Here is a 24,689-nt window from a genome sequence, read left to right on the forward strand (position 1 = left end):
AAAGAAAAAAAGCCAGAAGTGGCACTGTGGCTCAAGTGGTAGAGCGCTAGCCTTGAGCTGAAGAGCTGAGGGACAGCACCCAGGCCCAGAGTTCAGGCCCACGACCGGACCCAAAAAAAAAAAAGAATGATGTTAGGTACTATGAGAATAGACCAAAAACCAGACATCAAGTCAAAATAAGGACAAGGGAAAACCTCCTCTGAGAAAACAATGTCTCAACCAAACTTTAAAGGACTAGGAATTCCTTGGACCAGTGGTAGGATACAATGTCCTTTTTGTTTTGCAACACTGGGGCTTCCACCCAAAGGCATGATAGGCTTCTTGGTTTCAAGCCCTTACACTCTTACCTCCCATTAACCACCAAAAAACTGGGAGTGAAGCTGTGGCTCACAAGTGGTAGAATACTAGTCTTTTTTTTAAAAAAAAATAATTCAGTAACCCTCCCCCCCCCACCCCCACCCTCTCTCTCTATTTATTTTGCCAGTCCTGGAGCTTGAACTCAGGGCCTGGGCACTGTCCCCGAGCTTCTTCTGCTCAAGGTTGGCACTCTACCACTTGAGCCAGAGTGCCACTTCTGGCTTTTTCTGTTTATATGGTACTGAAGAATGGGCTTCATGAATGCTAGGTAAGCACTCTACCACTAAGGCACATTCCGGGCCAAATTGTTAGCTGCTTTTTTTTTTTTTTTGGTATTTTCTTTTCTATTTATTTATTCATTTTGGTGTTAGGGATGGAACCCAGGACAACACTGAGCTACATCCCAATCTAGAATGCTAGTCTTAAGCAAAAAAAAAAAAGAAAAGCCCAGAGCATGGTACTGGAGGCTAACTACTGTAATCCTAGCTTCTCAGGAAGCTGAGATCTTAAGATCACAGTTCAAAGCTAACCTGGGCAAGGAAGTCTGTGTAACTCTTACCTACAATTTACCATCAGAAAACCAGAAGTGGAGCTATGGTTCAGAGAGGTAAGGCACTAACCCTGAGCAAAACAGTTCAGGGACAGCACCCAGGCCTTGAGTTCAAGTCCCATGACCAGCCCCTCCCCCGCCCCCAAGAAAAAAAAAGAAAGAAAAGAAAAGCTCAGGGACACAGTTCAAGCCCCAGGACCAGAAAGTGTTCGCGCGCGCGCACACACACACACACACACAAATATTTAAAAGCAAAATAATGTCCAACCTCATGAATAAAGAAATCAAGCTAAAAATAATAAAGATTCATAAAATCCAATGTTAGCTAGTATGTGAGAAAATACACTCTCATAGTCATCCTGTTCCATGTACACCAAAATTTATATGCAAAGATATTCACTAATAAACTGTTAATAAACTAAAAACCCTGATATATTTTAGATTTTCAACAGTACACTAATATACCAACTATAATGCTTGTATACAATGAAATATATTTAAAGGAATGAAGAAGCTACCTGCCACTGGTGCTGAAGCCTGTAAGTCCTAGCTACTTAGCAGACTGAGATCTGAGAATCACAGCTCCAAGCCTGCCTGGGCAGGAAAGTCCATGAGACTCTTATCTCTAATAAACTACTCAGAAAAAAAGCCAAAAGTGGTGCTGTGACTCAAGTAGTGTAGCATAAAAATTGCTAGACTTTGGAAGTGGTACTATGGCGCAAGTGGTAGAGTGCTAGCCTTCAGCTGAAGAGCTGATGGATAGCACCCAAGCCCAGAGTTCAAGCCCAATGACAGAAGGGGGAAAAAAAAGCTAGACTTGTGCCAGGCACCAGTGGCTCACGCTTGTAATCCTAGCTACTCAGGAGGCTCAGATCTGAGACACAAAGTTCAAAACCAGAAAAATCTCCATGAGAATCTTATCTTCAATTAACCACTCAAAAGCTGGAAGTGGCACTGTGGCTCAAAGTGGTAGAGTGCTAGCCTTGAATAAAAAAGCTCAGGGACAGCTCAGGGCCCTGATTTCAAGCCCCAAGACCAAAAAAAAGAAAAACTGCTGGATTTAATGTTAAGTAAAAGACCACATATGCATAGCTCTGGTGAAGGAAGGGCTGATATAGTCCAAATTGTACTCATGGGCTGGGAAGGTGGCTCAGTGGTAGAGCGCTTGCCTTGCATGCCTGAGGCCCTGGGTTCAATTCCTCAGCACCACATAATCAAAAAGAAAAAAGCTGGAAGTGGCACTGTGGCTCAAGTGGTAGAGCACTAGCCTTGAGCTGAAGAGCTGAGGGACAGCGCCCAGGCCAAGTTCAGGCCCCACAACCGGACCAAAAAAAAAAAGGAACTGTACTCATTACTTGACCTATGAGATGGTAACCCCTCTATTCAACACAATAATGATAATATATTTTTAAAACCTTTTATGTATTTAAAAACTATATTCACTTATCTATAATAGCAAAAAAAGTTCAACCAATTTACAAAATTCCTATAGTTAAGTAGAATGATTAAAGGATATGAGAAAATCTGATGTGATTTTTTTTTTATTGTAAAGATGCTGTACCCAGGGGTTACAGTTACATGAGTAAGGTAATGAGTATATTTCTTGTTGAACATTGTTATCCACTCGTTTGTTTTTCTCCTACAATCCCTTCCCTCCCCAATGTAGTTTTAAAAAATAGTTTTAAGCTCTGGGCTGGAAAGGTGGCTCAGTAGTAGAGCACTTGCCTTGCATGCCTGAGACCCTAGGTTCGATTCCTCAGCACCACAGAAGCACAAAGAAAAAAGCCGGAAGTGGCTTTTTTTTGTGGCTCAAGTGGTAGAGTGCTAGCCTTGAGCTGAAGAGCTGAGGGACAGCGCCCAGCCCAGAGTTCAGGCCCCACAAAAAAAAAAAAAAAAGTTTAAGCTGGACACCAGCTCACACTTGTAATCCTAGATACACAGACAACTAAGACCTGGAGGATCAAGATTTTGAAGCTAGCCCAGACAAAAAAGTCTGTGATACTCCATTTCTAATTAACCAGCAAAATGTTCTCCAGTATATGAAGCCCTGAGTTCAAGGCTTAGGACCAGTACAAAATAAAATGATTAATGTTTAAAATCTCTTTATCATGTCCTGGAAAATTTAACTATTTAAAACATTTAAAATTACCAAATAGCTCTTAACATTGAACATCAGCTCTTACCATTTAACTGAAATAAAAACTTTAATCATCATAGTTACATGACAACTTTAAACACACACACACACACACACACACAAACCAAAGCTCCAAAGGAAGCACTGTTTTCTCCTACATCCTCTGTAATATGAAAAAAGCAAAAACTTACATTGTTCTGGCCAAAGATCTGGTGAAGCACGATCAAGTTTTTCAAAACTTAGCAAAGATGCTTCCAAATCTGTTCCTAGAACAAAATATTCTTATGAGACAATGAAACACTTTATATTTTATTACATTTTAATCTTAAAGAACATAAACTATATGGGCTGGGAATGTGGCTTGGTGTAGAGTGCTTGCCTTGCATACATGAAGCCCTGGGTTCCATTCCTCAGTACCATAAAAACAGAAAAAGCCTGAAGTGGCTCTGTGGCTCAAGTGGTAGAGTGCTAGCCTTGAGCAAAAGAAGCTCAGGGACAGTGCCCAGGCCCTGAGTTCAAGCCCCAGGACTGAGGAAGAAAGAAAGAAAGGAAGGAAAGAAAGGAAGAAAGAAAGAGAGAAAGAAGAGAAGAAAAGAGAGGGGAGAGGGAGGGAGGGGGAGAGGGAAGAAGGGAGGGAGGGAGGGGAACGCAAACTGTAACATTTAATTGGAAGTCTAGTGACCTGAGTTCTATACCTGCTGATGCACTAGATCATACATAATGCAAATTAATCACCAAACCTCACTCTTATAATCTATAAAACAGGAACAATATTTTAGAGCACTATGAAGAAAAATGAGTGTCAGGTCAACATGGCTGTACATGTCTATAATTCCAGCAAATGGAGGGAAGAGCCATCCTGGGTTAGTCTTAGTAAACAAGAAAGCTGGTGCTTGTGGCTCACGTCTGTAATCCTAGCTACTCAGAAGGCTAAGACAAGAGGATCTCCATTGGAAGCCAGTTCTGGCAAGAAAGCCCATGACACTCCAAAAAAGCCAGAAGTGGCACTGTGGCTCAATTGATAAAACACTTGCCTTGAGCACAAAAGGACTCAGAGACAATGCTCAGGCCCTGAGTTTAAAACACAGGACTGGCAAAAAAAAAAAAAAAAGAGGCCAGGCACAGTGGCTCACACCTGCAATCCTAGCTACTCAGGAGGCTGAGATCTCTGGATCAAGATTCCAAGCCAGCCCTAGCAGGAAAGTCCATGAGACTCTTAGCTTCAATAAACTACTCAGAAAAAGCTGGAAGTGGTAGAGCCCTAGCCTTAAGCATAAAGAAGCTAGCTCAGGGACAGCACCTAGGCTCTGAGCTCAAGCACCAGAACTGGCAAAAAAAAAAAAAAAGAGGAGAGAAGTGGGAGGGGAGAGAGACAATAAAGAACTAAACTGGAGCTGGGAAGGTGGCTCAGTGGTAGAGTGCTTCCTCTGCATGCATGAGTACTTGGTTCAATTCCTCAGCACCACTTAAGCAGAAAAAAGCTGGAAGTGGTGTTGTGGCTCAAAGGATAGAGCACTAGCCTAAGATTAAGAGTTGAGGGACAGCACCCAGGCCCAGCTTTCAGGCCCATGACTAACAAAAAAAAAAAAAAAAACACTAAACAGAAAACGAAGCAAAGAGAAGAGAGCACCACTGGCTCATGCCAGTAATCCTAAGAGGCTGAGATCGAGGGGATTGAAGTTAAAAGACAGCCCAGGCAAACAAGTTGGTGAGTCTTCATCTCCTAATAACCAGCAAAATGCCAGGATGGTGCATGGTTCAAATGGTACGTACACGTACACACACACACACACACACAAACTCAACTGAATATAACATTTAGAAAGTGTATTTAAGCTCAGTGTGCTGAATATTTTCAGATTAAAAGATAAAAGCTTAGCTGAGCGCTGGTGGCTCACGCCTGTAATCCTAGCTACTCAGGAGGCTGAGATCTGAGGATTGTGGTTCAAAGCCATCCAGGGCAGGAAGGTCCACAAGACTCTTATCTCCAATAAACCACCAGAAAACCAGAAGTGACACTGTGGCTCAAGTGGTAGAGTGCTCGCCTTGAGCTGGAGCTGAGGGACAGCGCTCAGGCCCAGAGTTCAAGCCCCATGACTGACAATAAATAAATAAACAAATAAATAAAAGCTTACTAGTAATAGAACAGGCACAATAATGCAAACCTGTAATCCCAGCACTCAGGAGGTAGAGGATAGGGTCAGCCTGGGATTACATTATTTCTGCATATAATCTAACAATTCTTTTAGTTGAAGGCTGACTACTTGTCAGGCACTGTGATAAATTCTGGGATCCAATTATGAACGTTAGACTTTGAATTATAATTGGACCTGACTGGAGTACAGTTAACAGGTAATATGCTGAATAATAAAATGGTAGAAAGGGTAACTCCAAATACTGTGTTCTTGGAAAGTGTCTTTGGGAGGCAACATCTAAAAAACGATACCTGAAACTGAAAAAAAAAAAGTGTACATGTTTGGTTCATCTTGGCATCTCCCAAAACACCTATTTGCCTTTCATATAGTGAAGTACCTAAAATAGCTCTCCTTGGCCTCAGTTTGCTCAATTCCCAAAATGAACTTCCAAGATCCTTCCATACACCAAAAATGTGTTTAAGGGGGGAAAACTGCCAATGAATGAAAGAAGCATAGGGATGGAAGTGGCAAAAGGAAAAAATTAAATGACTCCATCACTGACACAAACCACACAATTGATACCTGAGATGTCCTGTATGTGCATAACATAGAAGTAATCTTTCATTCATTCAATCCAAGGAATCAACACTAAAGTGGACGTCAAGATAGGTTGAGATGTGTCCATTAAAAAGGCAGTGGCTCATGCATGTAATCTTAGCTACTCAGAAGGCTGAGATCTAAGGATTGAGGTTTCAAGCCAGCCGGGGCAGGGATGTCCTTGAGACTCATCTCCAATTAAACACCAAAAAAAAAAAAAAAGCAGGAAGTGAAACTGTGGCTCAAGTGGTAGAGCATCAGCCTCGAGTTAAGGGGCTGTGACCAAGCCAGAAGTTCAAGCCCTAGGATCGGGCACACACACACACACACAAAGTTCAATTCTCATCTCCCTCAGGCACTCATTGCCAAGCTAAGAAGAAAGTCCCAGATGCTGGTTCCCTTAGGGAAACAGTCCCAAACAGAAGAGAGAAAAAAGCAGCAGGAGGTTTACTTGGCAATTCCGGCCGAAGGTGAGGCCAATCACCAACTTCAGCTAGGGCTGCTCAAGGAACAGAGCCTGCACTCGGACTGGACAAAGCTACAGTCAGGAACCTCTTCACTGTCTCCTCCACAGCCCTCGGCCTCCACACGGCCGGGCTGACACCCATTCCTTCATCAGAATTAAGTCTTGCTGCTGCTTTCTTCACTCGCCTGATGCACAGCAGACCCCGTGCTGCTGAAGACCGAGGACCTACAACCCAAGAAAAAGCAGGACGAGAAAGGAGAGGAGCCCAAGAAAGACGGATACGTGCAAGAGGCAAACGGACAAGAGCGGTGCCCGTAGAAGCAAGAAGGAGATGGTAAGCCAATTAGTTCTAAAACCGGCTCTTACCATCGGTGGGAGACGCCATCTTCCTGCCCATGTCACGTGACGTGACCAACCGTCGGCGGGAAAGCGAAGAAACGCAAACCACGCCCCTAGATCCTCCCCAGTGCGCGGCCGGGCCCCTTCCCCCGCCCCTTAGAGGAATATTTGCCTAACCCCGCCCCTAACAGCAGCCACGCCAGTTGCGCAGTCTTATTTACCTTCTTCACTGAGGGGGTGTGGCCTAGGTCGTTCATGTGTCCAATCAGAATTCCCAATTAGGGGGCGTCTTTCTTCTCCTGCTTACTATTCGGTATCCAAGTCAGGGTGTTTCCTTATCTCCGCCAACAAAATTGGCTAAAATAGGTGGGAGCTAGAACGTTTCTGCTCCTAACCAATCGCCTGTTCCCCGGACTAGAGTGAAGGGGTTGGGAGTCGGTGCTGTGGCTAATGATTGGCTAGAGAAGACAGTCGTTTCACCAATTAGAGGATCCGTTCTGATAGAGGGCGAGGTGTAGCAGCGGGGTTCTTAAGGAGGCCTGGCTCCGCGGGTGACGCGTGGAGCCGCGGAGAGACAGCTGAGAGCCATGGCGGCGTTGGTGTTGGCAGCGGCAGGACGAGCCCGGATCCTGCAGGCGAGTGAGGGTTGGCGTCGAGGGACCACGAAGTTAGGCGTAGATTCTTTCCGCCCACTCTGAACCGTGCACGAAAGGAACCCCTTCTCTAGCTGATCATCGCGTTCCCACCCGAAAGGGCGGCCCAGTTCCACCCCCTCTGTACCCACCCGCGTTTTACCTCTGAGCTCTTCTTTTGGGGCCTTGACCTACTACTTTCCAACCCTGTTGCGTCGCTGCTGTGACTTGCTTCCTCTCTCTTTCTCGACCCTCCCACTTGTCTTTCACCTCTGCACCAACCATCTTTCTTTTCTTTCTCCCTGAAACTCCTCTTTCTGGTCACCTTTCTTAAGATCGTCGACCTTCTGGTCTGCCGTTGCTTCCTTTCCCCCACCCAGCTTCTCTGTTCTCAATATGAGGTAAGGGACGAGAGAGGAGAGGAACGAGAGTCAGCGAATGGACTTTGAATATCCTATAAGTGTACACTGCTGCAACCGTTTGCTAAGCTGTTTTGCCAACTAGGATAGCCCTGTGTATATATATAGAGAGAGAGAGAAAGCTCTGGGCTTTCTTGCTGAGACTTCCAGTTAAACTTTCAGTGAAGTTATAAACAGTTCGTGTTGGAAGTAAATAAGAAACATTGAGCCAGTCCCGATGCTCCAAAGAATTAAACATCTCCCAAAGTGGTGACAGAAAATAAGAGCTACAAAGATAAGAATTTCCAAGTTCTTGTCCCAGAAACCAGATCAGCAAGTACTAACACCCATCAATTGTGTGATAGAGCCAACGCATGCCTGGGGCTTGTGCTCCCAGCGCTGTGCATAGGTCTACCCCTGGGCCCAAGTTTAGCAAGGATTTAATGAAACTGAAGCAAGATTTACTTAAGAAAGTAACAACCTGCAAGGTACAACATGGCCCTCTCATGGAGCCAGGGAATTTCCTTTATATTGTTGCATTTTTATGTAATATGAGTATCAGGTTTCAGTGTGTTCCTCTGTAGAAACATTCATCCCTAAGATTCCCAGCAGAGTAAGCAAAGGTTCATATTTGAAGATGATTTTAATGGCAAAGTAGAGAATGAGCTTGAAGGGATTAGAGGAACTGACTTCACTCATATTTTATGCTGTGCTCCTCTCCCACCTCCCTCCCTCCCTTCCTTCCTTCCTTCCATTCTATTCCTTCCTTCCTTCTTTTTTCTTTCTTCCTACCTTCCCTCCTTCCTTCTCTTTCTTTTTCTTTCTCCCTTCCTTCCTTCCGTAATAGAAAAACTAAGGTTCCACTATATATTTTCCATTTCTTGAGATCTCTTACTGATATTGATGTTTTTTTCTGGCTAGTCCTAAAGACTGATCTCAGGGCCTGGGCACTGTCCCTCAGTCTCAGGCTCTACCACCTGAGCTACAGAGCCATTTCTGGTTTCTGGTGGTTAATTGGAGATAAGAGTCTCAGGGACTTAACTGCCAGGGCTGGCTTTGAACCAAAATTCTCAGATCTCAGCCTCATGAGTAGCTAGAATTACAGGCGTGAGCCACCAGTGTCAAGCCTGAAATTGACTATTTTTTTTCTTTGCCTCTACCCCCATTATAGTGCATCTTTAAGCAGGTATTTTATCTTCTGAATCAAGGTGGAGAATCTCTTCTACTTACGTTAGTGTATTGTGAAACTGATAACAAATAGCGTAAACAGGCTTGTTGACACTTGCTTGTATCCCTGCTCCTGGGAAAGCTGAATCCAGAAAAATCACTGGAGGCCAGGAATTCAAGACCAACCTGGGTAGCAGAAACACAACAAACACACACACACACACACACACACACACACACACACACACACACACACACACACACACACAGAGTCTAAACTGGCAACCATGAATATTAGAGGTCTAAAAGATTTAAATAGGTTGCAGTTCCTGTTTATATTTCTTTTAGATATTCAGCTTAGCTTCTCTGTTATGGAGGCTGTTAGAACTTAACCTACAGTCTCTTTTTGCTCCTTGTGGTTGTTGCAGAAATGGAGGAGAAGGGAAAAGCAATAGACCAGACTTCGATTGTCAACAGGCTAGGACTATTTATTGAGGAACAACAAGGGGCACAGTCCTTCCCGTGGGTTTGGAGGTTGTGCAAGCAGCTGGACTTTGGGGTGGGCTCATATAGGGTTTAACAAGGAAGCAGAAAATAAAATAATGGGCTATGGTCTCCTGGAACCAAGGGCAATGTCCTTGGCCAGGCCCACAGTGGAATGCTGGGGTGTGGAGGCTGTTGTCTCCTGAGGGCCAAGGTCAGAATGACCTGCCTATGGACTAGCACATGAGCACCCACCTGGTGCTTACTTGGCCCTGGGGAATAAGGCAAGACTCAATCCTTCATATTCCATCTTTTTTGTAACTATAACCCAGTATTAGTTTATTTTTTAATTAATTCTTTGTTTATGTGGTACTGAGGAATTGAACCCAGGGCCTCATGCATGAACAAGGCCTAGTACTGGCCAAAAAAAGTCAGTAGCCTTGTAGCACTGGCTCAAGTGTATAATCTTAGCTACTTGGGAAGCAGAGATCAGGGATTTCAGATTGAAGCCAGGGGTTGGGAATATGGCTTAGTGGTGGAGTGCTTGCCTAGCATGCATGAAACCCTGGGGTCCATTCCTCAGTACTAGATTAAACAGAAATGGTGCTATAGCTTAAATGGTAGAGTGCTATCCTTGAGCAAAAAGTATCTTAGGGACAGTGCTACCTAGGCCCTGAGCTCAAACCCTAAGACTGGCAAGAAAAAAAAAAGATTGAAGCCAGTTTTGGCATAAACGTTTCTAAGACTCCATCTCAACCAGTGGCTGGGCACAGTGGCACATGCCTGTTACTGTAGCTCTGGTGGAAGCACAGCGGTTCGGTGTTGTGATGTGCACCTGTCATTCAGCACAAGAGGGAGAAGCACAAGTAGGATTGAAGCACAGTCTGGCTCAGGAGTAAGTCAAGACGCTACCTCAAAACCAACCAATGCAGAAAGGAGGTGGGAGAGCTACTCAAGTGGTAGAACCCCTGAGTTAAATCCAAAACACTGCAAAAAAAACAAACAAACAAAACTTTACTCATTGATGTGGTACAAAGTGCAGGTAGCATAGTCATACCTGAATTCTAATCCAACTCTTACACTTCCTAGCCTTACAAATGTTCATGAAGATTAGAATTTTAAAATTGTAATAAAGTAAATGACTTGATACTTAAGTTACCTGTAATCACCGAAGTAGAAACTCGGCCTAGAATTCAGGACTTAACATTTTGGCATCTCTTCATGTACAGATCCCATCCTAGGCTTGTAGTGAAAGCTCCTGTGTTGTCATATAATGAAAGAAGACTCTGTGACATAGAGAAAGAGCCCCAAACTTAACCTATACAATTTAAGAAAAGCTTCTATAAAGGGTTGACTCTGGAAGTGTTGCAAGACTAGCAGATCATTAGCTAAGAGGAAAAAGGCATTCCTACTAAAGGAAATAGCAGGTAGGAAATAAATATGAGAATAGAAATCAGGAAAGTTTCTTCAGCAACAATGCTAAGGAGTATTTTTCAGGAAGTGAAATTTTGAGTTGTAACCCAGCAAAAATTTATGATACTACTCTGTTACACCTGATACACTGCCTATTTTACCCTCTTGACAGCACTGGGTATTCATGTATGTGAATATATAAGGTGTAAGTGGAAGCCAGGTGTCAGTGGCTCATACCTGTAATCCTAGCTAGTCAGGAGGCTGAGATTGAAGATCATGGTTTGAAGCCAGCCCTGACAAGAAAGTCTGTGAGACTTTTATCTCCAATTAACCAAAAAACAAAACAACAACAACAACAAAACCAGAAGTAGAGCTGTGGCTCAAAGTGGTAGAGTACTAGCTTTCTGTAAAACAGGTCTAGGGACAGCACTCAAGCCCTGAGCTCAAGCTCTACAACCACCAACAAAAAGCTTAAGAGGCCTATAATGCTCATGTTGGTTGATGAATACATTTTCTATCCTTTTTCTTTTCTTTTTTTGTTGGTCATGGGGCCTGAACTCTGGGCCTGGGCGCTGTACCTCAGCTCTTCAGATCAAGGCTAGCTCTCTACCACTTGAGCCACAGTGCCACTTCCAGCTTTTTCTGCTTATGTGGTACTGAGGAATCGAACCCAGGGCCTCATGCATGTAAGGCAAGCACTCTACCACTGAGCCACCTTCCCAGCCCACATTTTCTATCCTAGACGAGAGAACACACAGTTGTGCACTGGCTCACGCTTGTAATCCTAGAAGTTGAGATCTGAGGATCATAGTTCAAAACCAGCCCGGGAAGAAAAGTCCATGAGACTCATCTCCATTTAACTACCAGAAACCCAGAAGTGGAGCTGTGGCTCAGGTGGTAGAGCACTGGCTTTAAACAGAAGAGCTCAGGAACAGTACCCAGGCCATGAATTCAAGCCTGTAAATGACAAGAGAGCGAGCGATCGAGTGAGAGAGAGAGAGAACACAATGTTAGTAACAAATTATTGCTTGGTGGGTATTCATTCTGTTACTCTGCAAAATATTAATGAGGGATTACTTTATGCCAGGAACCATGATAGGGGTGGAGGACACATGGTCTAGTGATTTAAGGGGAGAGAAACTTAATCATTAAACTATCATTATATAATGTGAACTGAGAAACAGGAATTCTGCCGCTTTATGGACTCTCCAGGAAAATACTTGGTCCTGATGTTGAGACTTCTAGAGTAAGTCTTGAGTTTAAGATTGGCAATGCAAAGGAGTAGGAGTAGCTGAGCAAATGTGATCAGTGCCAGGCAAGAGGGATTAACAGGGGCAAGGGCAAGAGCACAAAACATGTTCAGAATGGTTGAAGTAGAGAGCAAGGAAAAAAGTAGCAAACTAAGAATCTAGAAAAGCAAGGCTACCATGTAGTAACATCAAGTTGATTAATCTTTATCTCAAGGTAGTAGAAAGCCATTGGATTGTTTTGTGTAAATGTGTATACTTTTATTTTGCTGTGTTGTCTTTTCCATTGTCAGGAAATGAAACCTAGGGCCTTGCATTTACTAGAAAAATACTCTGCCACTGAGCTACATACATCCACAGGTTCACAGAAAGCTTTTGAACAAGGGAGTGCTCTGACTAGTGCTATCTTTTTTTTTTTTTTTTGGTCAGTCGTGGGCGCTGTCCCTGCGCTCTTCAGCTCAAAGCTAGCGCTCTACTGACACTTCTGGTTTTCTAGTGGTTTATTGGAGATAAGAGTCTCACTGACTTTCCTGCCTTGCCTGGCTTTGAAACAGGATCCTCAGATCTCAGCCTCCTGAGTAGCTAGAATTACAGGCCTGAGCCACCAGCGTCCAGCTAGTATTATCTTTTTAAAAGACCCAGGTGCTCTGGAGACTGAAATCTGAGGATCATGGTTCCAAGTCAACCTGGGCAGAAAGTTAAGAGATTGTTTTGTTTTGTCAGTCGTGGGGCCTGAACTCTGGGCCTGGGCGCTGTCCCTCAGCTCTTCAGCTTAAGGCTAGCGCTCTACCACTTGAGCCCCAGCACCACTTCCGGCCATTTCTGCTTATGTGGTGCTGAAGAATCAAACACAGAGCCTCATGCATGCAAGGCAGGCACTCTAGCATTGAGCCACCTTCCTAGCCCAGTTATGAGATTTTTATCACCAATTAACCACCAGAAAACCAGGAGTGGAACTGTGGCTCAAAGCGCTAGCCTTGAGCAAGAATTCAGGGACAGCTCTCAGGCCCTGAATTCAAACCCCAAGACCACCACCAACAATAACAAAAATAACATATTTATAGAGTGGCTAACATTTGGATCATTTCCAAATTTTGGGTTATTGTAACTAAAACTGCTATGAACATTTGTATTGTGATAGGACTCTGCCTTGTTTTTATAACCCAATTTGCTTTCAAGGTCCACTGAGTTCCCTCCCACTCCCCAGGACTTATCATCTAAAACTCTGATCTGGGTTCTTGGCAAAGTCCTCATCCGTACTCCTGTAAATTTAAACCATTCTTTTCAGCCACAATAGCTGACAGTATGGCCTTTTGACCTAGGCATTCTTCATAACGTGACTATCTGCTCCATTCAACACTAACTCAATTCAACATGTTTCCTTGAACAATCTTTCCTTCCCTGCTCCTTGTTTCTCCGACCCTGCTTAGAGTTGGAGTCCCTCTGCAGCAATGGTTAAAGCCTGTTCTCATCTTTCTTCTTTCTCTCCTTTCATACACTTGCTCTTTCCCTAACATTAAGTAGTTTTTGTTCATGTGTGTGAATCCTAGAGCTTGAACTCAGGACCTGGTGCTGTCTCTGAACTTTTTCTTTTCCCCTTAAAGTCTAGCACTCTACCACTCTAGCCACAGTTTCACTGCTGGCTTTTTTGGGTGGCTAATTAGAGATATTAGTCTCATGGATTTTACTCCCTGGGCTTGCTTTAAACCACAATCCTCAGATACCAGTCTCCTGAGAAGCTAGGATTACAAGCGTGAGCCACTGACATTCAGCTGTTTTAAGTATTTTATTGACATATATATATATATATATATATAATTCTTATATTTTATATGTACTAGTTTATGCTTAAATTGACTATTATTTATAGTTTATTATATTTGTGTTTATTATGTATTGTCTTCAACACCTTCATACTTCAACAATATTTTCATATTGTTAGATTCTTGCATTTTCCAGGCCAAAATGAGGAAAATATAATGATTCCCCCAAAATATTTGACACCACTCTGTTGTGGAAATTCAGAGCATGATCACATTATTTATTGTTCTTTTTTATAGTTTCCCCTGTGTCCTAGTTTTATGAGTTTTTGTTGTTGTTGTTGGTGGTGGTGGTCATGGGGCCTGCACTCCGGGCCTGGGCGCTGTCCCTCAGCTCTTCAGATCAAGTCTAGCACTCTACTACTTGAGCCCCAGCATCACTTCTGGCTTTTTCTGCTTATGTGGTGTGGAGGAATCGAACCCAGGACCTCATGCATGCAAAGCAAGTGCTCTACCACTGAGCCACCTTCCCAGCCCCTCATGTGTGTTTTTTTGTGTTTGTTTGTTTTTTGGTCTGGTCGTGGGGCCTGAACTCTGGGCCTGGGTGCTGTCCCTCAGCTCTTCAGCTCAAAGCTAGCACTCTACCACTTGAGCCACTTCCGGCTTTTTTTTTTTCTGCTTGTGTGGTGCTGAGGAATCAGGCTCCAAGCATGCAAGGCAAGCGCTCAACCACTGAGCCACTTTCCCTGCCCTCATGTGTTTTTGTTTTTGTTTTTGTTTTTTGCTGGTCGTGGGCCTGAACTCTGGGTCTGGGTGCTGTCCCTCAGCTCTTCAGCTCAAGGCTAGAGCTCTACCACTTGAGCCACAGCACCACTTCTGGCTTTTTCTACTTATGTGGTACTGAGGAATTGAACCCAGGGCCTCATGCATGCAAGGCAAGCGCTCTACTACTGAGCCACCTTCCTAGCCCTCATGTGTTTTTTTTTGTTTTTGTTTTTTGTTTTTGGGTCCGGTCGTGGGGCCTGAACTCTGGGCCTGGGCGCTGTCCCTCAGCTCTTCAGCTCAAGGCTAGCACTCTACTACTTGAGCCACAGCGCCACTTCCGGCTTTTTTTCTTTTTGCTTATGTGGTGCTGAGGAATCAAACCCAGGGCCTCAGGCATGCAAGGCAAGTGCTCTACCACTGAGCCACCTTCCCAGCCCTCATGTGTTTTTTTTTTTTAAGACTAAATTACCTTTGAGTGCAAGCACCAAGTCCTTTTTCATATCTGTACTGTAGTTATATAATGTTGAGCATCTTAGTAGCTATTAGCTAAATCATTTTCTGCTCTCATTTATGAAATTCTTATTTTACAGCTTGCTTCCAAAGCAAACCCCACCTGGTATCCAGTATCTTCCTTCTCTTCATCTTCAGTGGTAAGTGAATGGGGCACTGAAGATTGACTTTCAAGAAGGAATCTAGTATAGATTTGGGTATTTTTTATGACAGTATTGTGATTTTTGAATCCAGGACCTCATGGTTGCTAGTCATTTATTTAAATAATTATTACCAGTACTCAAAGTCTCATACTTTTTTTTGGGGGGTGGGGTCCGGTCGTGGGACCTGAACTCTGGGCCTAGGCGCTGTCCCTCAGCTCTTCAGCTCAAGGCTAGCACTCGACCACTTGAGCCACAGTGCCAAAATTAATATTGAAATGTGATTACCATTGTGTGGCATTAGAATGTGGCACCTTTACGGTGAGATAAAATGACTCCTATAACCATTTTCCCTGCCTTTCTGAGGTGTCCTAGACATGGTTGCTGGATCTTAGACTTTTAGCTTCTAGAACTCTGGGATAAGCTTCTTTCCTTTCGACTCTCATGTACTTGTTATAATAAAAGAAAGCACCACACCTCATTGATAATGTAGTGAATACAAGCTACTTCTCAAAAAAGGCATAGTTAGGGGCTGGGAAGATGGCTCAATGGTAGAGTGCTTGCCTCACATACATAAGGCCCAGGTTCAATTCGTCTGTACCACATAAACAGAAAAAGCTGGAAGTGGTGCTGTGATTCAAGTGGTAGAGTGCTAGCCTTGAGCTGAAGAGCTGAGGGACAGTGCCCAGCCCAGAGTTCAGGCCCCACAACTGACAAAAAAAAAGGCATAGTTAGAAAATATTTTTTAACTTTTAGATCATAAAGATTTGTGTATAGCATGTAAGGAAGTCAGCAGACCAATAAGTCACAATAGCTAGTCTTTGAAAACAGAATGGCTGTAATCTTAGTATAAGCTTCTTCATGATATGTTCTCTCATAAAGTTCACTGGAGGAATAGCAGAAAATTTCCCATTCTCAGAGAGACCATAGTATTAGGAGGTTGTACTCCATCATCATATTCACTGTAAACAAGAATATTGAATGTGATGTGGGGCTGGGAAGGTGGCTCAGTGGTAGAGCGCTTGCCTTGCATGCCTGAGGCCCTGGGTTCGATTCCTCAGCACCACATAAGCAAAAAGAAAAAAGCCGGAAGTGGCGCTATGGCTCAAGTGGTAGAGTGCTAGCCTTGAGCTGAAGAGCTGAGGGACAGCACCCAGGTCCAGAGTTCAGGCCCCACAACCGGACCCCCCCCCCCCCCCCCCCATGCCAAAAAAAAAAAGAATATTGAATGTTTCTGGATGGAGATATGGCTCAGTGGTAGAATGCCTATCTAGCAAGTACACAGCCCTCAGTTCAAACCCCAGTGCACCCCCCCAAATAATGAGATTAATTAGACTATATTGTAAAATACGTGGAAATGTAACAATTAAATCCTCCTCTGTATAACTAATGTAAGCTAATAAAAAGTGCCTTAGTATATGTATCTCCTTCCTAATGATAGAGACCAGAAGATTTAGTCATCCGTCTAAGTTTCTTTGTGAATGGGAAAGGGAGAAGCAAAACAAATAATACAAAATTCTTGTGTTTTTATTATTTTGTTTTCCAGCCAACTGTAAAACTCTTCATTGATGGGAAATTTGTTGAATCCAGAAGTGACAAATGGATTGACATTCACAACCCAGTAAGCACAGTTGCTTTGGGATTTATACCAACTAGCCTAGAATTCTGGGAATATGGTAGGAAGATGGGGACCTAGGTATTTGTTGTCATGAAACAGTGTTGCCAGAGAAAAGATGAAACGTGGAGAAGGTGAGTCGCTGGCAAAGTGTGACATCCTCTCTTCCCCATTAGGCCACCAATGAGGTCATTGGTCGCGTTCCTCAGTCCACCAAGGCTGAAATGGATGCAGCTGTTGCTGCCTGCAAGCGTTCTTTTCCCACATGGGCAGACACATCAATATTAAGCCGTCAGCAGATCTTTCTCCGCTATCAACAACTTATTAAAGAAAACTTGGTAAGAAATCTGAAGAGTGTATTTCACCCTATAGAGTGCCCACAGAGTGCTTGTTTATTTTCCAGAAAGCTTTTCAAGTACCCTTCCCAACTCTTTACCTTAAAGACATGAATCATAACTCTTTTATTCTAGTTCTCAGTTTTGCTCTTCCTTGGCCACTTGAGAATTAAAAGGAACCTAAGGGTGGATACAGCTCAGTGGTATAGTGTATGCTTAGCATGCATAGGACCCCTAGGTTCAATCCCTTGCACTTCCCCTACCCCCCAGCCCCAAAACAGATCATCCTTGCATTCATTTCCATTTGTGTATTTTCTCTGTAGAAAGAAATTGCCAGATTAATCACATTGGAACAAGGAAAGACCCTAGCTGATGCTGAAGGAGATGTATTTCGAGGCCTTCGTAAGCTGGGAGTCACTCTTGGGACTTTCGGGGGAAAAGCAAAGAAAATGGGAGGCAGGGCTGGGAAGGTGGCTCAGTGGTAGAGCGCTTGCCTTGCATGCATGAGGCCCTGCGTTCAATTCCTCAGCACCATATAAGCAAAAAGAAAAAAAAGCCGGAAGTGGCGCCGTGGCTCAAGTGGTAGAGTACTAGCCTTGAGCTGAAGAGCTGAGGGACAGTGCCCAGGCCCAGAGTTCAGGCCCTATAACCGGACCCCCCCCCAAAAAAAAAGAAGGAAAGAAAATGGGAGGCAAAGGTCCTAGAATGGGAAGATTGCTTATTTCCTTATATAGATTTTGCTATCCTGTGATGTTTTTCCCAGGGAATTTCAATTTGGATAATCTCTGTATAGAAAGCTAAACTAGTGTTTCTCTCCTGTCATTGGCCTGAGCAACATTCTTTTCTCAGAGCTGAATTAGAATGCTAACGAGTGCTCAGTATGGACATCCAGTGCCTGGCTTCTTCTCTGTTCCAGAGGTGGTTGAGCACGCCTGTAGTGTGACATCCCTCATGCTGGGAGAGACTATGCCATCCATCACCAAGGACATGGACCTTTATTCCTACCGCCTGCCTCTAGGGGTGTGTGCAGGCATCGCTCCATTTAATTTTCCTGCCATGATCCCCTTGTGGATGTTTCCCATGGCCATGGTTTGTGGTAATACTTTCCTGATGAAACCATCAGAGCGAGTCCCTGGAGCAACCATGCTTCTTGCTAAGTTGCTTCAAGACTCTGGTGCCCCTGATGGAACACTGAACATCATCCATGGACAGCATGAAGGTAACTACCCTTCTATATGTGGCTACTTAATCTGGCTCCCCACAAAAGTCAACATATTAAATGGTGATTGGGTATTCTAAAATAAGGAAGTTGGAAGGAAAGGAATTCCCCATCGGAACATATATGGGGCTAGGAATGTGGCTCAGTGGTAGAATGCTTGCCTGGCTTGCATGAAGCCCTGGGTTTGATTCCTCATAAACAGAAAAGGCCAGAAGTGGCACTGTGGCTCAGGTGGTAGAGTGATAGCCTTGAGCAAGTAGAAGCTCAGGGACAGTGCCCATGCCTGGAGCTCAAGCCCCAGGACTGACAAAAAGGGGAAAAAGAAGGAACCTCTGTATTTGGAGGTTATGATTGTTTGCTCTCTGTGTACAGAGAGGAGATTGAAGAGAAAGTTGGTCACCTCTTTGCATCTTTACAGGAACCCTTTGAAGCTGGTACTGTTTTTCCATCTTACAGATTAGAAAGTCAGAACAAAATCCTATTTCGCCCTAAGTCATACTACCAGAAACCACAACAGTTAGGATATGTATAACCAGGAGAGCTGACTCTGGTTCTTGCTTTTAAATAGTATGCTATATCACCTATCAATACACTAAAAGACTCAGTTACACACATATAATACATTGAGAGGCTTAGTGTGACAATTTTTTTTTTTTTTGGTCGTGGGTCTTGAACTCTGGGACTGGGCGCTGTCCCTCAGCTCTTCACCTCAAGGCTAGCGCTCTACCACTTGAGCCACAGCACCACTTACGGCTTTTTTCTTTTTGCTTATGTGGTGCTGAGGAATTGAACCTAGGGCCTCATACCACTAAGCCACCTTCCCAGCCCTCATACATTTCTTAAATGACAAAATGTGTCCAGTTTTGAAAGGCTGTTATCTTACAGGGAAATAGGAATGATAGCATTTAGACTGTAAGTGGAAATTCTGAAATAGAAAATAAACAGTGTGACGAGGCTTAATAGGATTTGTAATTTTAAAAAACTAAGAGAAATAAATGAGACCTTTGCAATGGAAATTCAGTGTAGCCAGAGATAAGTGAAAATTTCTAATTCATAGCACTGGAAAAACCATTGCCAGGCTGAGGAGACTATTGCCAGCTGTTCTTTTGGTAATTATTTATTCTCTTCTTAAAGCTGTCAATTTTATTTGTGATCATCCGGATATCAAAGCAATCAGCTTTGTGGGATCCAACCAGGCAGGAGAGTACATTTTCGAAAGAGGGTCAAGACACGGCAAGAGGGTTCAAGCTAATATGGTGATTTTTAAATTTCTTTTTCCTCCTTTGTTACAGGTGTTTAAATTATCAAGGAACAGCCCTTCAGCATCTCACTAAAGCCAGTGTTTCTTAATTACCACTTCATCCTAAATACCTTCTCATTCATTAGCCCTGAAAATGAGTTCTGTTAATCACCTTTTAGCATATAGTACTTATCTTGGTTTAAAAAAGGGGGGGGGCACATTCCTCCTCAGGAGTTATTTAGATTCATTGAGCTTGAGTAGTAATAACCAAATTCGGTTACTGTGCCTTTTCTTCATTTATACACTTTTTCTAGTTGTTAATCCTGCTTTTAATATGAATCCTAACTATTAATGTCAATGGTACAGATACCTTTGAGAGACCAGTCTATTTAAGACACTATAAAAAGCCAAATGTTCCCAACAAGATTAAGCTAGCAGCCATGGTATCTGTTCATGCCATCACTTATAGTCATGTGTAGGAATTTATCTGTGGAAGAGATCATCTCATCCTACACAGAAAAGATATAAATGCAGCTTTGCACCCAGACTCCATGTTACATATCAGAAAGGTCTCTTATTTTCTCTCAGCCAGCGATTGGCATTATTACTGGCAGCTCTTTGTTTTTATTGTTGTTCATTTGACAGGAAACCCTAGCAGAAAATATCTAACTTGAGAAAAAAGAGGGAAGTTTTTCTGGTTCTTGGATGCAGTACTTGTAACCTGTCTGTTGGGTTGTGATTGTCTTCCTTTTTAGATCTAAGTAACATCTATCAGCTTATCAAGTAGAAAGCAAAAAGTAATATACAGATCTGTTCTATGTTGCTGACTTGTCAGCAACAGTAAAAATAATTTCCTCCTCAAAGGTTGAATGCTTTAGTCCTTTCTTTAAATTCTTATTTGAGATCTCAGATTCTTTAATTTCTTAGTTTAATAGTATTTGGCTAAGGAAGACCCATGCACTTTCTCTATTTCTTTAGGGAGCTAAAAATCATGGGGTAATTATGCCAGATGCCAATAAAGAAAATACCCTAAACCAGCTTGTTGGGGCAGCATTTGGAGCTGCTGGTCAGCGCTGCATGGCTCTTTCAACAGCAATTCTTGTGGGAGAAGCTAAGAAGTGGCTGCCAGAGCTAGTGGAACGGGCCAAAAAACTAAGAGTCAATGCAGGTAAATCAGTCATCTGCTCAGCAACTTGAGATTCTGCATCTAACCTTGATTTTAGCAGTGGTGTTTGCCAATTTCATCTCTAACTGTACATGTCAATTCATAGCCATGGCTTAATAGTTATAATTTATGTTAATAAACACCTTACATACTTGTATGTTGTTTTACAGGAGACCAGCCTGGAGCTGATCTTGGCCCACTGATTACTCCACAGGCCAAAGAACGAGTCTGCAATCTAATTGATAGTGGAACGAAGGAGGGAGCTTCTATCCTTTTAGATGGGCGAAAAATTAAAGTCAAAGGCTATGAGAACGGTAATTTTGTTGGACCAACCATCATCTCAAATGTCAAGGTAAATAATTTCATAACCAGGAGAAATTAAGTCACCTTAGGCATTATGGAATCTCATCTCTGTAAATCATACATGAAGACTTTCAATGAAAAGACCTCAACTCTTTTTCTTTTTTTTATTTTCTTTTTGGGTCGTGGGGCCTGAACTCTGGGCCTGGGCGCTGTCCCTCAGCTCTTCAGCTCAAAGCTAGCACTCTACCACTTGAGCCACAGTGCCACTTCCGGCTTTTTTCTTTTTTCTTATGTGGTGCTGAGGAATCGAACCCAGGGCCTCATGCATGCAAGGCAAGCGCTCTACCACTGAGCCACCTTCCCAGCCCAAAGACCTCAACTCTTGCCAAGGTTGCTGAGTTGTTCTACCTAGAATCAAAGCCTCTCCTCCTGACTTACAGTTTTCTATAATATCTATCACAAGTCCACAACTATGGTATACAGTATAGAATCAGCCATAAATACTACGTGTGTTTCAATAACTTTATGAATTTACATGAATTTTCCACGTAAGTTTTACATGTCATGAAATGATCTTTTTCCCAACACCTTAAAAAAGTATAAACTGGTCTGAATTTGTGGCAAAATGCAGTTTGTCACCTCGTTTCCTCTATAATTACTGTTTATCACCCTCCTGCCTTGGTCATATAAATTGAACTCATAAATTGAGCCTTGCAGTGGCTCAGTATATCACAAGATTTACTGAATATCTACCTAAAGTTTAGTTGCATCTCACCAGAAAGGAACCAAAAAAAGAGGTGATTTGTCAGTATTTATTTATTATAGAGTCTTCCAATTATCATGCTAAATTGAGGTTAAGTGGCTTTTTATCCTTAAATGATATATCTTCACTATAATACTAAATAATCAAGGATTGAATACAAGTACAGAAGTTAGGAAATCTCTTGCCACAGAACCATAAAAGAAAAATCCACTTATCAGCAACAAACAAAAGTGACTAGGTACAATGCTAAAGAATTTTTGGAATGTTTATGAATCTGTATCAAAACAGAAACTTAATAGACTTATTTGGGAGGCAAAGAACTGAATGAAAGTTGATTGGCTTATGGTACAGAGAACTGAGTGTAGTTTCTAAAACTGGAAAAATTCTTCAAATGTACTTCATATTTGATTTATGAAAAATAAATATTTTAGCCAGGCGCTGGTGGCTCACGCCTGTAATCCTAGCTACTCAGGAGGCTGAGATCTGAGGATCACGGTTCAAAGCCAGCCAGGGCAGGAAAGACTGTGAGACTCCTATCTCCAATAAACCAACAGAAAACCGGAAGTGGCGCTGTAGCTCAAGTGGTAGAGTGCTTGCTTTGAGCTGAAGAGCTGAGGGACAGCGCCCAGGCCCAGAGTTCAAACCCCACGACCGACAAAAGAAAAAAAGAAAAAGAAAATTTGTGATTTTTTTTTTTTTTTTGGTAACTATGTGAAACCAGTTGTGTAACTATTAAGAAAGAAGCAAGTAGATGTAAGAAAGAAGCTAGTAGATGATCATGGGAACTTAAAACATAGTGCTCAAAAAAAAGTGTAGTTACAGTTAATAGGAATTTCAAGTTGTTTATATGTTTTTAGCCCAGAGGATAGAGAACGATTTTTTTTTTCCCATAAAATGCTTAAGATGAAGAGACGGCTAACACGAAAACTGCCCATGTAAATAGTGGGCAATAAAAATGCTAAATAAACCATAAAATACTCAACTCAAAAAGCTGACTTCTTTCCTCGATACACCACTCCTGACAGCCAAACATGACATGTTATAAAGAAGAGATTTTTGGTCCAGTTCTTGTGGTACTAGAGACAGAAACACTAGATGAAGCCATCAAGATCGTAAATGATAACCCATATGGAAATGGAACTGCCATCTTCACCACCAATGGAGCCACTGCTCGGAAATATTCCCACCTGGTAGATGTTGGACAGGTTTGTGAATATAATTTTTGGAGTTTCTTGTAGCGCTTTCCTAAGATAGTAAACAGCAAACAGTGGCCACTGCAGTTTGCTCAAAAACTGCCTCTTTAATCTCCCACAATGCTGTATTTCTTCCTCAGGAATAAAGCCCATGGGGTGGAGGACAGGGTGCAAGATGGCTATTTAAAACAAGTCTTTTTCAAACAGAATGAACTTTAAAACTGGTCTCTATATTGTCTTTGAGCTTCTAAATGGAGTCTGAGTCCTTTGCTGAGTAGTGCATGGATTTGTTCTTCTTAGGTGGGAGTGAATGTTCCCATTCCAGTGCCTTTGCCAATGTTCTCATTTACGGGCTCTCGATCTTCCTTCAGGGGAGACACCAATTTCTATGGCAAACAGGTAACTTTTTTTTTTCTTTAAGAAACTTTCTTCTTGAACTTATTCAGAAGCTAGGATTCTGCAAAGAAGGAGCTGCAAGCAGCCTATCGGGGTCATATGTTGTTCTGTAGTGTTTTCAAAAAGTCCCCTAGAAAAGATTTAAAAGAGAACAAAATTTCACTAAGTTGTATTTTCCTGAATAAGGCAACAAAGTTTAGGTAAAAAGCGTGAAAAACCCCAAGTCTGTATTCCCTCTGCTTATGACCCTCTTCCCTTCAGAAAATTAGCCTCTGACCACTACCACCCTTCCTCAGTGCTGGGTGATATGGCCCATATACTCTTCATGGCACATGTTTCTCCTGTGACAGTTTGAGTGCCAAGGTTGTAGCTTAATAAGGTAGAATGCCTGTCTAGAATGCTCAAGGCCCTGGTTCAATACCTAATACCAAAAATATATATATATATATATATATATTTTTAATTGAGCATCTCTGTTACCAAACACTGAATAAGAAAATAAAGCAAATCTGGAATCAGTGTCTCTAGGTTCAAATCCTAGCCCTACCAGTTATTAGCTGGTAAGAAAACCCTCCTTTATGCCTCAAGTTTCTTCAGCTATAAAATTTGAATATATTTCATAAGGTTATAAAGACTGAATTATCACTGTTATCATATCCCTCAGCAGGTAACACATATAATAAAGCAGGAACAGCATGGCATATTAAGTAGCAGTAATGGCCTACATCACAGTCCTAACTGAAAAGGAAATGAGGACAGATGAGACTACATAGTGAGACACTACCTCATAAAAAAGGAAAATTAGTAAATCACAGATGACCTGTAATTTGATACTGGTAACAAGCATTTCTTAAAAAAAAAACCAGTAAAACTATTACTTAAAAGATTTTCCTAGGGCTGAGAATGTGGCTAGAGTGCTTGCTTAACATTCATGAAGCACTAAGTTTGATTCCTCAGTATTACATAAACAGAAAAAGCCAGAGGTGGCCCTGTGGCCCTTGAGCAGAAGAAGCTCAGGGACAGTGCCGAGGCCATGAATTCAAGCCTGGGACTGGCAAAAAAAAAAAAAAAAACAGCCGGGCACTGGCGGCTCACGCCTGTAATCCTAGCTACTCAGGAGGCTGCGATCTGAGGATCATGGTTCAAAGCCAGCCCAGGCAGGAAAGACTGTGAGACTCCTATCTCAAATAAACTACCAGAAAACCAGAAGGACTCTATAGCTCAAGTGGTAGAGCACTCACCTTGAGCTGAAGAGCTGAGGGGCAGTACCCAGGGCCAGAGTTCAAGCCCCAGACAGACAAAAAACAAAAACAAACAAAACAAAAACAGAACAAAAATTTTTCCTAGCCTGGTGCTGGTGGCTC

At 42.6% G+C, this 24,689-nt stretch overlaps 2 protein-coding genes across 2 annotated transcripts in view; one reads left to right on the forward strand and one right to left on the reverse strand.

Moving 5' to 3' along the window:
- Lin52 (lin-52 DREAM MuvB core complex component) overlaps positions 1 to 6,790 on the reverse strand; it is a 98,575-nt gene extending 91,785 nt beyond the window's left edge. Inside the window, exons 1-2 of the mRNA XM_013015144.1 lie at positions 6,609 to 6,790; positions 3,236 to 3,310 (exon numbers count right to left, since the gene is read on the reverse strand). Coding sequence (XP_012870598.1) covers positions 3,236 to 3,310; positions 6,609 to 6,639 — 106 coding nt within the window. The 5' untranslated portion in view covers positions 6,640 to 6,790. The remainder of the gene's footprint in view (positions 1 to 3,235; positions 3,311 to 6,608) is intronic.
- Positions 6,791 to 7,091: 301 nt separating this feature from the next.
- Positions 7,092 to 24,230, forward strand: Aldh6a1 (aldehyde dehydrogenase 6 family, member A1). The gene is made up of 12 exons (XM_013015156.1): positions 7,092 to 7,216; positions 15,037 to 15,096; positions 16,643 to 16,717; positions 16,888 to 17,049; positions 17,370 to 17,448; positions 17,963 to 18,265; positions 19,400 to 19,521; positions 20,484 to 20,673; positions 20,841 to 21,022; positions 22,762 to 22,941; positions 23,230 to 23,328; positions 23,990 to 24,230. Exons 1-12 carry the CDS (start codon positions 7,169 to 7,171, stop codon positions 24,065 to 24,067), a joined length of 1,578 nt encoding a protein of 525 aa, XP_012870610.1. The 5' UTR covers positions 7,092 to 7,168; the 3' UTR covers positions 24,068 to 24,230.
- The last annotated feature ends 459 nt before the right edge of the window (positions 24,231 to 24,689 follow it).

Source organism: Dipodomys ordii, unplaced genomic scaffold (genome assembly GCF_000151885.1).
Source record: "Dipodomys ordii isolate 6190 unplaced genomic scaffold, Dord_2.0 Scaffold2, whole genome shotgun sequence".
Lineage (NCBI taxonomy): Eukaryota > Metazoa > Chordata > Mammalia > Rodentia > Heteromyidae > Dipodomys > Dipodomys ordii.

Bases quoted from the DNA above. Each gene is read 5' to 3' on its own strand.
- Aldh6a1 (XM_013015156.1), top strand. From the start codon at position 7,169: ATGGCGGCGTTGGTGTTGGCAGCGGCAGGACGAGCCCGGATCCTGCAG. The intron at 7,217-15,036 runs GCGAGTGAGGGT...CTTATTTTACAG, and splicing joins GACGAGCCCGGATCCTGCAG to CTTGCTTCCAAAGCAAACCC. The intron at 23,329-23,989 runs GTAACTTTTTTT...CATATCCCTCAG, and splicing joins CCAATTTCTATGGCAAACAG to CAGGTAACACATATAATAAA.